This window comes from Rhopalosiphum padi, chromosome 1 (assembly GCF_020882245.1).
Source record: "Rhopalosiphum padi isolate XX-2018 chromosome 1, ASM2088224v1, whole genome shotgun sequence".
NCBI classification, from domain to species: Eukaryota; Metazoa; Arthropoda; class Insecta; order Hemiptera; family Aphididae; genus Rhopalosiphum; species Rhopalosiphum padi.
In genome coordinates this window covers 54,586,819-54,601,869 of record NC_083597.1, presented here as the reverse complement: position 1 = coordinate 54,601,869, position 15,051 = coordinate 54,586,819, and the positions used below count along the sequence as shown (strand labels likewise).

Below are 15,051 nucleotides of genomic sequence, written 5' to 3'. Positions count from 1 at the left end.
CTATTGAACTGTATAGATATTATAATTTATAACATATCAAATTTTTAAATTGTATACTGTGTGAAATAAAATTGTTTTTTAATAATATTATACGTAGGTAGCATTTGATAGTAGCTTGTTCCGTATACCTTCTTCGCATAGTTATACACTTACAATTGCAGAATACTCGCCAGCACACCGCAATCTGCTATCTGCATACAAATTTAATAATATAGTAATATAGTAGGTATATTATGTATTATTATACATACATTCATACATAGGTATAAACGCGAATACCTGTATGCACCCGTAAACGTGGGTTCGCAACATACAGAACTTATACAAATATGATATGTAATAAAATATTATACGACAAAACAGGCTACATTGTTACGTATAGACAATAGACCGATAGCGTATCTAAGGGGGGTTTGGGGGACCGACTCCCCCGCCAAAACTTAATATTTTCTATATTAGATTAGATATTAATATGGTTTATTGGTTTGTCACAAATATATTACAATGATGAATGATGATATTTTTTTCGAAATAAAATAGTTATTAAAAATTAGTGGCAATTGTTTGTTTGTAGCTTGTGTGTAATAAACTAGCATACCTACAAAGTACAAGTAGAGGAGAGTACCATTTCTATAGGTATAAATGATATAATAGTTATAATATCGTTATCTTCTGATTTTGTTCTACTTTTTGAAAATTAAGCATTGATGTTAATCTAAATCCGAGATTATAAACATCAAACCTAGTTACAAATATTTATTTTTAATTTTATTGTCATATGAAGTTTAAATTGATTTTTTTTTTTTTTTTTTTTTCTTTATTAATATATATACAATCTGTACACAAGGCACAATAAGAATATAGGCTATAATATTACAGGAGGAAAATCTTGAGTGAAGAAGCCACCCACTGATGACACTTCGTCTTTTATTTTACATACGTATATGTTATTTTAACTTATACAAATATTTTTTTTTTTTTTTTTTTTTTTTTTTAAGGGTTTAGTAGGTCTCTGCACCATTTACGCTTGAGACGCCGAGGAGGGTTACCAGGGATGGTTAATACACCTAGATTTTTTATGAGTGGGTTTGGATGTGAGTTAAGGCGTAGGTGGAACCGTTTGTAGTAATTTTTTGCCTCTTCCTGGATTGTTTTCATATGCAGGTCTTTATGAAGTGTGTGATTTGACACATATGGTGGTGAATTGGTTATTTTCCTTAACGCTATATTTTGGAACCTTTGGATTTTATCTAGATTAGAATTTTTCGCATTGCCCCATAGCTGTAGGCCGTAAGTCCAAATTGGCTTTAAGAGAGATTTATAAAGAAGTAATTTAATATTTAATTTTGAATGTTTGTTGGGCTTAAATTGATTAAATTATTTTTTTCATTAATTTTTAAATTACAAATAAATTATAATAATTAAGTACATTATATTTATTTAAATTAATGTATTTTATTCAAAACATAATACCTACATGTTATACCAGGCGTAACTAGTCCTTTAAGTTAAGTGGGGTCTTTTTTTAATTTTCCTAAAAATGCTTTATAGCAAATTTTTTTTAATTAAATTATTATTTATTATTTCTATTGATCTTTTTAACTGACTTGAATGATTATTCGTTTATATGAAACATTATTTTTTTTTAAATTGTAGGCAAAAACAAAGTTAATACTAATATGTTTATAAGCACTTACATTTACCCAAAAATTCTGGGGAGGGGCTGTAGCTCCTTAGTTATGTCTATGTCAGTAGCATAGCTATGGGGCAGCATTGGGGCATGCCCCCCCCTCAGCTGTATCAACTTAATATAAAAATGAACTGTTCTTGCTAATTGTTGATTATGCTTTTTTAGTATTTTAGATTTACCCCATTTTAAAATCCTGGTTATGCTACCGTGTTATACTATGATAGTAATTTAGTACAATTAGTAGCCAATATAAAGCAATAAGTAAATAAAACAATAAAGATAAGCATTGACAGTATTGTAGTATATTAAAATATTGACTTAGGGCCACAGTGGTAAAAAATATAGAGGAATAATTTTTACTAAGAATATGAATATAAAAAAAAAAATCTTTGTTAACAATAGGTACATACTATTCTGATATAATAACTATTATACACTTCATCAATACCGACAATACCAAATATTTAATAAAAAGTATTATTTATGTTATTATTATTCCAAGGAGGTTTTTATGGTTTAGAACTTTGGCCCATATAGCTTCACCTTAAAATCCTTGTTATCCTTTTATTAAAATCTTGGTTATTAAAATATTCTGAACATATTACAGTTCAATAAGTACAGCTTTTGAATTTAGAGCTGAATAATGAAATAAGGTTTTAATTGTTGAAAATTATTTTAAAATATTTAAGTGTTTCGTTCACAAATTTAACAGACAAAAATAAGAAATCAATACATTCAGTGCTTTGCTCAAAATCTAAAAATACATTATAACAGATAATCATTGATTAATATGAAGCAATTAATTATTTTACAATATTTATTGTTTGCATTGTACTATGGCACAATTTATCAATGTATTTTAATAACATCAATACATCATACATTCATACAAGTTAAGAAGTTTTTTTATAAATATGATCGTTAATTTATATTACTCTCCATGTTACTAAAGCATCACATACCAAAATGACCTTATACTTTCCATGTTTGTGATGTTTTCATGTATTAATTTTATTTATTTTTATTTTTATAGCAAATATACAATCTATACAGTTAAGCACAATAAGTATACGTGAAATGAGAATAAAAAAACATTAAAGTTGTGTGAATAAGAAGTCACCCACTAGTAGCACTTAACTTGGAATTTAGGTTATGGGATTATTAAGTTAAAAGGTTTCTACACTATTTTCTTTTGAGCCTTTGACGGGGGTTTCCAGTCTATGAAGGTATTTATAAGACTTTTATTAGAGGATTTTTGTGACTTTCTAATCTATCAAAAAAACCTTTTATAGAAAACACTAAAATAGCAGCTTCTTCTGCTACTGTTGTCTGTTTTGATGCCTAAGTCTTTGTTAACGGTCAGGTTAGAGACAAAAGAAGGAGCATTAGTATCTTTCTAAATAATTCACCCTAATATTATAAGTTATAACCAATAACACAACATTTTAAACAACTAAATAAAAATTGTCTATGTTGTCTGTTAGTAAGACAAAGGCAAGGCATACGGATGTGACGTCTTCTTAATGTTTTATTCTATAGGTAGCTGCGTATAAAGACAAGTCCACAGAGAAAACAAAATTAAAATAAAACAATGTTTTTTAAAAACCTTTAGATATTCAAAATTAAAATACTTTTAATATAATTAAGTAAAGTAGTAACGTTGATGTGATTCATGTGAAAAATTATATTACATACTTTAAATCTTCTTTTCCATTTTCATTTAAATAAATTAAATATTTTGAATATATTTGAATACTTATTGATGTAGAATTTAAATTAATAAATGGTCATTTAAAATGTTTAGTCTAGTAAACAATATGATCAAAGATTAAACAGTTTTATTATAAAATATGTAATAATATTATATTTACAACAATTCAAATTAACGAAGGATTAGTTATAACTTTATAAGATATAAAACTATAATGTAATATCAGTGTTTATACTAATTATACTAGTAGTTATAACTAATAATAGTATGTTTAAATTATTTTTTTAGCATATTTCAAAAACCAATGTGATTTAAATTTTAAATTAAAGTTGTGTGTGGATATAAAAAACCTATAATAAAATGTTAACATAAAAAATTGTATTATATTATCCTATAATTTAATAAACATTTTCAATGTTTAGTGATATTATTGTTAGTTATTTATTAATATTGTTGATTATTTAATTTATTTTTGAAATTATTTTTATAATCAATAATTATAATAAGTCTACCAAAAATTAAAATATCAATATGTTATAATTTTATAAACTTATAAATGTATAATAAATAAAATGTTATTACTTACAAAAGAAAAGAACATTTTTTTTTCAATTGAAACTCAAAATGAGTACATTGTTTATTAAGACATAATTTAAAATATAATCATTTGGTTTAAATAAATATTTTTAAACACTAAATTTTTAAAATAAGTAAATACAAATTTTAATTTAACATAAAACATACAATTTTTAATCACCAATTTGTAGAAAAATCAATAGATTGATTGCCCCTTAATGCTTTAAATATTTTGTATACATTCTAAATAAATGTTTACACTAATGATACACATACATTTAAAAAAAGTAAAAATAAATAATTGTATAAAAATATAATATTTCTATGACATTGTATCTGAATTATTATTTCCATTTTTTTGATCTAATTTATTTCCATTTGTCTTGATTGTGTAAATGAAGAATGTAAGAGCTTCTTTTTCATTAACTGATATCGTTTTAAAATGGTTTAACAATGTCTATGAAAAAAAAATATGATTAATAAATTATTTATTGTTTACATAAAAATTAATGATTAAACATTTTATGAAACTAAAATGCTTTTTCATTAATTAATATAAATCATTATAAGATATATTAAATGAATATGGTTAAATAATTACAACTTATGATGTATATATTTTAAATTAATCAGCTACAGAACTACAATACCTGTTTTTTTTATATACATAATATGTGTATTATGATTTGTTATAAACTAACAACTCTTAATCCACAAAATGTTTACTTTTCCCTTTTGCATTAAAGATTATAACATATATTTAATAATATATTTTCTATTGATAAAAACCATACATTTTGTGGACATATAGTATGTTAAACAATGTAAGTTAAAAATAACCACAACAAAACATATTAAGTTTAATTAATATACCTATTTTAAAAGATAATTACCTCTGCCATTTGAGCTTTATTCAAACTGGGTTTTGTCACTACTTTGAAATGTTTTTTATAACGTCTAAGGGTATTCATCTGTAGTTGTGAAAAATCTACTTCTGGTGCTTCATCTTGACTAGATGGTTTCAACGTTCTAGCACTTTGAATCATACTCTTGTGATGATCACAAATATAGATGTGTCTCGCCTAAACAAATTTATTATTCAATTAGAAAACAATAATAACTGATAGTATATACCATATATCAAAATGATAATAACATAAAATAACATACAACAGCGTCCAAATGTAATTTAAGTTGTCTGACAGTATTGCGAATTTTTTTACTATAAGAAGCGTTTCCAGCCTGTCTTTGACACCGAAATCCGTCTTCTTGTAAACAGCAAATCTTATCAAGAGGGCCACGTGAATCTTCTTCACCAGTACTGAAACCGTTTTGGTTCATTTCCTAGAAATAAAAACAATCAATTAGATTATTAATTACTTGATAACTAGAAAAAAATGTGTATACTTCTCTAATATAAAAATAATAAACATAGTAAACATAATGGTCATTATTTTTTAATTAAAATTTAGTTATAAATTAAAAATCATAAATTTTTATATTAAAACTTATCAAATTTAAAACTATGAATTCATATAGTAATCAATATATTTCAAATATAAATAATAAATTGCAATAATATGTATGTATAACATGTTAAATGATAATTTGTATTTAATTAGTTATAGGTTGAATTTCTTATTATCAGTGGGCACCCATCATCACTATTATTACAACAATATATAACTTTCACCATTTACCTAAGGTTTTTTAAAAGATTAGAATGCTATTTTTCATAGTAATTGAGTAACTATTCAATACAAATAATAATATGGAAATATTTAAATTTGATTTTATCAATAGTTTGACTAAATATTCAAATATTTAGATTAAGAATGGTATATCTTACCTGCAACTATATGAATAAATTAAATATAATCCAAATAAAACAAGAACAGTAGTGTTTAAATTACATTTACTTAGCAAAAGAAATGCATTTTAAAAATATTGATTTTCACGCTTAATCAAATAATGATCCTTTTTACGATATGGTGAATATATTGTAGAAAATGTACATCAGTCATCAACTGGGTATGATTACGGATTCAACTAAAATAAATTCATAAATACGGACCAAAACGAAATAACAAAACAACTTTTTACATTAACAATGATAAACTCAATTGTTGTATGATATTATAGTAAAACGTAAGTAGTAAATTGATACTGTTTACTGGTTTGTTTACGATAGTGATTAGTATTACAATTGATATGATAAAAGAACTATTGATAAGAAAAATAAATAATCACAATAAAAAAAAATATTATATAAAAGGTTGCAGAATAGTGAATATGACTATAACTATTATTGACATAGTATTTATTCAATAGTTTCGTGCAAACTACAGTGTTATAAAAAGATACTTGCCAATGATATTTATCTAACTCAGACCTTGTTCCTTAAAATGTTCATATTATTTATTTGATTTTTGAAACTTGATTGTATTTTTATAGGTTCTTAATTAAGATGATACCTTGAGTTTTGTCTATTATTATAAACTGTGTATTTCAATAACAAACTATATTTGTGAATTTTAATTTTTATGCCAAAATATAATATGATATTGCTTATTTATCACATGTGATTAAAATTTCACTTCACAGTTTTAACATATAAAATTCACCTGGAATTAAAAATGTTTATTACAAATTTACAACTTATAAAAGAAATTATTATTATTAGAATTCAAAGATGCTAGTAAATATTAAATACATTTTGATGTTTATATTTATAATTTCCATTGTATTTTAAATTATTACACAATTAATATAATGAATAGTAGTAGAGCTTAATGTTTAATTTATAATCAGCCAAATATAAAATATACATTATTTCAATAAATAATTATAAAATTGCTTTATACAATGTCAGACAAGTTATATAGTTCATTATAATATTGTTAAGACTAAAGAATATAAATTGGTAACAACATATAATTTAAAATAATAATATCACAGACAAAAGTAAAAAATATAACAAACATTGTATGGTATAAGTGTCAAGTATCAATGCTTTAGAGACCAATTGATGTTTGTATATTTTTGTAAAAGACAATTATTTACTTTCATGTTAAAACGTATATAATATGAAATAAATTCAAATATGCATCGTTTTGGTCTAAAAGTAGTCATAAAATGATTTGTATTGCAGATAATCCAACACAATTTAAGGTTTAGATATATGTGTTAAGTAAAAAAAAATATATACTTTGTTTATATTAATACTGAGGTATATTCTATGTAACATAAAATGTTGTAATATTAGGCACTTTGTAATATAATTTCTATGATTTATTTTTATTTTTTGCATTATCTGTTATTGGTTTTTTTTTTTACATTGATAATAAATTATAATTTATCAATTATGTTGTTTATTTAAAAATATTTATTTAATATTAAATTTGTAAAATATGACCATCATGATAATACATTCTATCACTTTACATTATATAAAACTAGAAAAATTATACATTTTTTATCGTATAAATTAAATAAGTAGGTATTAATATTTAAATTATTTGTTCAAATAACTTGTTACTTAAATCTTAAAATAATATTTATTGTTCTTTATTGTGTTAATGACCAGTTAGTTGATTTAGAGTTAAAATTTTCTATTATCCATTTTTGATCATCTATGTTTTGTTTGCATTGAGTTACATAAACTTTTCTGGTACTGATATCATGTTCCATACATCTAGGATTTTTTCCTTGGACAAGTTTCATTTTACCCTGAAATATTATATGATAATAGATCACAAACAATTTGTACAACTAATGTACATTTGTACAATTTGTACAACTAATTAAGAATATATACATGATCATAATGCCACAGTTGGTTTCCTCCACCGTTATGGCATCCATATAAGCTAATTTTTGCTTTGAATGATGAGTCACTTATATCCAAACACATATTACTCCTTGTTTTAATATCATTCCGCCAACTCAATATAAATTTCTAAAAAAATTTTAACATTTAAGACTTGTTATTATTAATTACTAAATTTTTTAAATTTTACTTGATTCTCATCATCATTATCAATACATTCTTTTAAATTGAGCAGGTTTTCTGATGTAGCATCTAAACATAGTTCTGGAGCATTAAAAGTTCTTATCTAAAACAAAAAAAAAAATCAATAATATAACTTGAAGTGAGCATATAATGTTATATATTATAACTAAAACTCATTTTCTTAATATACTCTGAAATATAAGCACAACATTTTTAAAGTATTGCAATTATTAATTAATTTTTTAATTTTTTTTTGTTTCCAAATATGAATGTATTCAAATTTTTTTTTATTGTACAAAAATTTAGTTTATGGTTAGATAATAAATAATTTATTACTTTTATTTTAAAAATGTTGGGTTTATATAAAATTATAATTTATTATATACCTTTCCTTTAAACACATCTGGTGGTTCAATAGGTGGATATTTTTCGACTAAATCAAATGCTACTTCATGCATGAACCATTCAAATGGTTTACATTTAAGATTTTCTCTAATTTTTTTCTGCTTAGATATATCTCCTGTATCGATATTTCTGTAATGTGGTCTACGTAGATACAAATATTCAGCATACTCATCCATCCATACTTCTGCTACACGACGATAATTCTAAAATAATTTTTATAAAATATTATGAAGTACATGGAAATTATTTACATAGTGTTATTAACATTAATAACATTTATTTTTTCTTATATCAGATTTAGAAGTAATAACTTTCTTAGATTTATACTACTAAAAAAAGTTATTTAATTATAAAGAACCAATTTTAATTTAATATATTATATAATTATTATCTATGTAATAATAATAATTTATTAAAATGAATAAAACTGGCAGTTTCCTGATAGTACAGATAATTAGATTATATGTTACAGGTGTAAAAAACATAAAATTACTTAAATTAAGAATATAAACCAAATAAAATTTATAATCAGATATTACATAGTATTATTTAAATTTATTGTATAAATCATGCTTAAACGAGAAAAGAAGAAATCAACATCTGTAGCAAGTTTATTACACAGGATTATCGCTCTTGGAATTGAAGAATTTTTGAAAATAGTTTATGCTGTGTGATGATAGATAGAACATAGAAATGGAACAGTTATTATAAGCTGGAATGTTGAACAGGGTAACATTAATGCCAACATAATTAAAATTATTTATTTTAATAAATAAGGAGTGTCAATTTTTTTGTTGATTAATTTATATATAAAAGAATATCTACTAGTTCTCGTCTATAAATTAGAGTAGGGAAGTTAAGAAGGGATCTTTCTGGTGTAAAATCATGCTGATCAATAATTATATTGAATTTAAAAGCTTTGAAAACTTTAAAAATCGGTTCAGAACTTTCTGATACAATTTATATTTGATTTAGTATAAGGGCTCTAAATGGTTAATCCATGTTTTGGAATTGATCTAACTAATGCACAATAGAGTAATTAAAAAAATTCCAAATCATTAAAATCAGATGAGTGGCTCATGCCTTCAGCCTGGCACCAATTAGATAAAATATTTAATTCCTCTTCAAGAAATATGAGTACATTTTTAAATCATCTGCAAAAATAAAGAAGTGTCATTTTTTTAGAATAGATGAGATACCGTTAATATATAAGATAAAACGAATAAGGGATAAATGTCCACCTTGGGGGTCCCTAATGGGACTAATATTGACTTTGCTGTAAATCCAAGAATTTTAATAAATTGGTACATGTTTATAAGGTATGAATTTAACCAGAACAGTAAAGGATTACTAAAACCTAAATGAGCTAAAGCAATTGTGAGTAACTTATGATCAACACAATCGAAAGCCTTCTCAAAGTCAGTATATATTTCATCGACTTGGTATTATCCTTAAAAGAGTTGAGTATGAAGTGTTGCAAAAACATACATGTGTTACACGTGAGCATACATTTTCCCGGTCTGAAATCATGTTGATTATTGTCTAAAATACTATTAATTGGTATAATTTTATGTTTTAGAACTAATTATCTAACAATTTGTCAATTTGTATAAGGCCAGATATTGGTCAATATTTTTTAACATCAAATTTATCACCAAAGTATTAAACCAATTTAAATAAATAAAAAATACATTAGCAATATAGAAAAGTTTTTAAGTCGTTCTTAAGAATAGGAATGAATAGGTATAAGAGTGGGTAGCTTACACTAAATTTGAAGTGTAGGATGGCAGAGATAAATGGAAACTAATGGATCTGTACTGGTGAAATGGAGATTTGAGAAAATTAAATCTAAAATATTGCCTTACGAGTTAACTGATAAAAGTGTTAAAAAAATCATAAAAACATTTTTCATACATTTACAAATTTTGGTAAACATTTTAATATAATTAAATAATTAAATAGCAATTTACCTTTCCAACAAAATCACCAATGCCAGGATTAGGAAACGGTGCAAACTTTCTATAAATATGGCCTACTCTTGAACAAGGTGCATCTAAAATAGTACCACCACATTGCCATATTTTAAATGATAATTCATATTGTTCTCCACCCCATATATCAAGACCGGGATCATAACCTCCAAGTTCCCAAAACCATTTAGCTGATATAGCAAATAAACCACCTGCCATCACAGGACTCCTATAAAAATAAAATAAAATAATTTAAAATATATTATATAACAAAACTTTAACATATATGGGATGGATTATACTAGATACATTTAAGTTATAATATTTAAAAGTGAAAAAAAACAAAAAAAATCAGTTTTCTGCTATAAATTATGTAGAAAATATTAAAGTTTGTCACTAGTTTCTAAACAATTTAATTTAAAAATATAAGATGATTCATCAAATATGCTCATGGGAATTTTGTTTTTTAATTTGAATTCCATTCAAATTTTGATTTTGGAATTGGTATGTATACTTTAATAAGTTAAAAACAATAATATAAATTTACAAATTCAGAAAAAAATCTATTGTAAAAATTAAGATGCATAAATTTAAATTTAGATGTCTAGTTTTCGAGCTATTAACCTGTATTTACGAAGAATAGTAAGAATAATAGTACTCAAAAATGATAATACATAATATATTATGAATATTTATTACTATGAGTAAAAATAATAATTCTAAATCTTGTTAAAAATTGAACATTCAAGTTTTAAAAAAAATTTCCTGTTCATGAATTTATAATAATAAAGGGTTATTCCCATTTGAAAAAAAGGAAAATTTGTACTACTACAGAACATTCTTTAAATAGCATATAAATCTGTACACATTTTTAAAATATGATATTATATTTAAAATAATGTACTTATAAATTCCAAAAATCAAATGGATGTAAGCATGTTTGGTAGAATTATCCTGTATAAAATATTAATTATATTGTTTATTATTTAGTGACGAAGTACCTCCAGTGGAAGGTCTCTCCACTCTGTATTTCTTGTAACTAATTATCATATAAGCTTATTGTTCAATGCATGAAATATATAGCCTAAATAAAAATTATTTTAAAAAAAATGTTGTTTGTTGATTATTATTGTAAGTAGCATTACCGAAATGGTTTAGTAGGATACAATAAATCTTCAGGCAACAGTGGCAATCTTTTATAAAAAAATTCCCAATCAAAAGCACCTCTAGCACCTTCATCTTGTGCTCGATATTCAAAGGTTTCAAAAGCAATGACATCAATAAATGGACATACACACGTTCGATAATCTTCAGTAATAGGTTCTACAAATTAAATTATATTATAAACAATGCTAAATTATATTCTAATTATCTTTAATACTGTAAAACTAAGTTATGTGTACATAAAATATATAATATACATAAGAAATATCATACCTAAAAGGGGAGGTAACCAGTTAACATTTGCTTCCGTATGTGAATCCAAAAATATTAGAATTTCACTAGTAGCTTTTCTAGCTCCAGCTAAACGAGCTCTAATTAAACCTTGTCTTTTTTTCAAATGAATGATTTTAACAGTATCAGCTAAATTGTTTGATACAAAATTATCCAATGGTCTCTTTAAACTAGCTAGAAAAAATCATAAAAAAAATTTTATTCATTATAAAATTAATTTTTTGACTAGTAAGTGAATATTTAAAATTAATTAATTTATATAAATGATCAAGAATGTCAAATATTGTTATTTATAAATTTATTAGATCAATAAGTTAAAAAAATTAATATTAATGATAAAAAAAATAAAACAAATAAAATAGGTATAATACCTTTAGTACTTGAATCATCCACTAAAATTATTTCCTTAAGTAAACTTTTAGGAGAACGGTTTAAGACACTATACACAGTTCTAAGAAGTGTTGAGAAATGTTCATTATGAAAAGGAACAACTACACTAACTGTAGGTAATTTACTACTATATTTTTTAAAACGACACCTGTAAATTAATATAAAAACAAATATTACAATATTTGAAAAACACATTAAATATATAACATACCTAGTGGCGAACAAATAATTTACAAGTAATGCATGCGTTCTTAAATGAATAACTAATATCACATGAAAGCTTAATATGTTTATTATAATAATTTAGTTTAGTGATAGAAAGAAGAGTTTGGTGATAATATTTTTTATAACAGCATGTGCTCTCATAATTCCTCTATGCGCCACTAGACATGAGTATAATATGAAATATTTAAACTACAGTAAAAATTACAATTTGTGCCGTATATCTGGTATTGAGCGATTAACAGATATGCTATCACTTAACAGGGCGTTAAATCCATTTACTTTATACAGCTCATCATATTTATGCCGATTAAGTGATGATAATGTAGCACCAACTCCTTGTTCACCAATACCTACATTTAATTAAATTTACATACATCAATATAATACAATGAAATAAAATTCATTCCTCTAATAAATATATTACCAATTCGTTGTTTCTCTCTATTAGTAAATTCCCAATCATGCCAATCAATCTTATTATTATGATTTTTATTTGTATATAATTGTTTGTCAGCAATGTTTGTCTTCCCATGCATAGATTTATTATTTTCATATCGATTAAATTGTGTAGACAATTTAAAAATTACAGTTGTCACGAGTGCAGTGATCACAATAAAAAGTAAATACTTCAGTATGCTTTTAAGATTTCGTTTCATTTTGACTTAAGACATGGAAAATAACCAGTCATAATAATAAAAAATATTATATACCTACCTATATTAAAATGTGAACCAATGTAGGTTTACCTAAGACAAACGTACTAAGTAGGCAACGATTCGTTCCCATAGCGATTTAAACATTATGAAGTATAGTAGTGAAATTGAAATATCGACATAAATGACTAATGAGTAATGACGGATGGCGGTGACGAAAGATAAGTAAAGAAGTGCATTTTCAAAATAGATACAACGGTATATAATAATATAGCGTATAGCGACAAGGCGGAGCTGGTACGTAGATACGACAAGCCGCCGGGCCAACATGCGCCGACAGCAGTTTATCTTTATCACAATTATTTGTTTTTATCATCAATAATGACAAACCACAGAATAAAGATAAGAATATAGTAGTAAATAGTAATTATTAGTAAAATAGTAATGCGTAGAATATCTATTACTCTATTAGATACGTGCTACTGTAATATAATAATTTATTTATAAATCGTAAAACGTTTTTATAAAACTATTACCAAAGTAAACACAGTTACATTAGCACAATTTAAGGGGGGCTAGGCCCGCTCAAAAATCAATCATAGCCCCCCCCCCCCAAATGGTTTGCATATATCTAAGTTCTACCTTTATATTATATCTCAGGGAGCATACACACAGTACATGCATAAAAATTATAATAGCAATAACCCCCCAAATTTAAAACTTAAATTGCGCCTATACACAGTTAGCTATAGCTTGTTAGTATCTGTGGTACTGTGCAGGTAGTAACAGCAGTAGACATGTAGTAAACAATAGTGAATAGTTCATGAATCATGGTCATGGAGTACCTAAGCTTATAACAATACATGTATAGTATACTCATTGGGCCTATTGCTATTGGAATTAATACTCAAATTCAAGATTTAATGCTTAGTACTTATATAGATTTGACATATAATTAATCTAAATTATCTAAGGTATTATTATAAGCAGATATAATTTTTAAAAAGTATGTAGGGAATTCAGTTCCCTCCCCCTAAAAAAAATTACCTATATTTCCATTTTCGCCAATGTGGTTATGTGTATACATATTACCTACCAACCGGCAACCTACATACTGGCTACTATTGTCAATTTAGTATTTACCTATAATTATACATCAGTCCCTACTTTTTGTAAATTTTGCTACTACACACTTTACCATTTTTTTAGCATATCTAGACAAACATCTTATAAGGGTTTTAAGTTTTTAACTAGTAAACATAAACTTTTTTTCGTCTATTTGTCATTTGCTACTGCACATCTTTATCTAAATAAATTCTTTAGTGTTCATGACGAGGTATATAATATAATATGGTATGTCAACACGGACAGCACGGTAATAACTAATAAGACTATTAAGACTAATAAGCATGACAAAATAGATCTATTTTTATAGAATCTATTTTGTCATAATATTATAGATGGAGGATAGAGCCATAAGCCTATTTGACATATGTAAACAATTTAAACTTTAAATCACATAGGTATTATTATCTCTTATTATTATGATATTTAATTTAAATTTATAATTAAAATCCTTTTCATGATACACAATTGTATTAAACATAATATATCAATAATTACTACACTGTAGTTGTTTAATTTTCGTTACAATACAAACTCAAAACAAATTTTATTTTAAATAGGTAATATCATTGATTAATCAATGATAATATGAATAATATGATAGTTTATAGTTTGTACAAAAATAATACAATCAGTGACATATTTACAACTTGAGGGAAATTTAAATGTATTACATTATATATTTATATGTATAAATACTATAAATATAGCCAAATTATAAAATGAAATTAAACTTTCTGTTCTTATTTGCTAAATCATCAATCCCCCGGGGGAAACCCCCGCACCTCCCACCAAAATACGTCACTAAAAACAATACATACAAATATACAATAAGTGAA

At 24.7% G+C, this 15,051-nt stretch overlaps 2 protein-coding genes across 2 annotated transcripts; both read right to left on the bottom strand.

Annotated features, from left to right (window-relative positions):
* Nucleotides 1–4,122: 4,122 nt before the first annotated feature.
* Nucleotides 4,123–6,118, bottom strand: LOC132930465 (histone deacetylase complex subunit SAP30 homolog). The gene is made up of 4 exons (XM_060996355.1): nucleotides 5,827–6,118; nucleotides 5,148–5,321; nucleotides 4,871–5,059; nucleotides 4,123–4,434 (listed from the first exon to the last, which is right to left on the bottom strand). Exons 2-4 carry the CDS (start codon nucleotides 5,316–5,318, stop codon nucleotides 4,300–4,302), a joined length of 495 nt encoding a protein of 164 aa, XP_060852338.1. The 5' UTR covers nucleotides 5,319–5,321; nucleotides 5,827–6,118; the 3' UTR covers nucleotides 4,123–4,299.
* Nucleotides 6,119–6,680: 562 nt separating this feature from the next.
* On the bottom strand, nucleotides 6,681–13,406 carry LOC132917348 (N-acetylgalactosaminyltransferase 6-like). Its single transcript, XM_060978053.1, has 10 exons — nucleotides 12,859–13,406; nucleotides 12,640–12,784; nucleotides 12,191–12,357; nucleotides 11,802–11,993; nucleotides 11,510–11,687; nucleotides 10,365–10,593; nucleotides 8,376–8,597; nucleotides 7,997–8,092; nucleotides 7,795–7,935; nucleotides 6,681–7,706 (listed from the first exon to the last, which is right to left on the bottom strand). The coding sequence occupies exons 1-10, from the start codon at nucleotides 13,088–13,090 to the stop codon at nucleotides 7,545–7,547; spliced, it is 1,764 nt and encodes a 587-aa protein (XP_060834036.1). The 5' UTR covers nucleotides 13,091–13,406; the 3' UTR covers nucleotides 6,681–7,544.
* Between the last annotated feature and the right edge of the window lie 1,645 nt (nucleotides 13,407–15,051).

Bases quoted from the DNA above. Each gene is read 5' to 3' on its own strand.
- LOC132930465 (XM_060996355.1), bottom strand. From the start codon at position 5,318: ATGAACCAAAACGGTTTCAGTACTGGTGAAGAAGATTCACGTGGCCCT. The intron at 5,060-5,147 runs GTATGTTATTTT...AAATTTGTTTAG, and splicing joins AATTACATTTGGACGCTGTT to GCGAGACACATCTATATTTG. The intron at 4,435-4,870 runs GTAATTATCTTT...TTTTTTTCATAG, and splicing joins ATAAAGCTCAAATGGCAGAG to ACATTGTTAAACCATTTTAA.
- LOC132917348 (XM_060978053.1), bottom strand. From the start codon at position 13,090: ATGAAACGAAATCTTAAAAGCATACTGAAGTATTTACTTTTTATTGTG. The intron at 12,358-12,639 runs GTAATTTTTACT...ATTAATTTACAG, and splicing joins CCAGATATACGGCACAAATT to GTGTCGTTTTAAAAAATATA. The intron at 7,707-7,794 runs GTATATATTCTT...ATAATATTTCAG, and splicing joins AACTGTGGCATTATGATCAT to GGTAAAATGAAACTTGTCCA.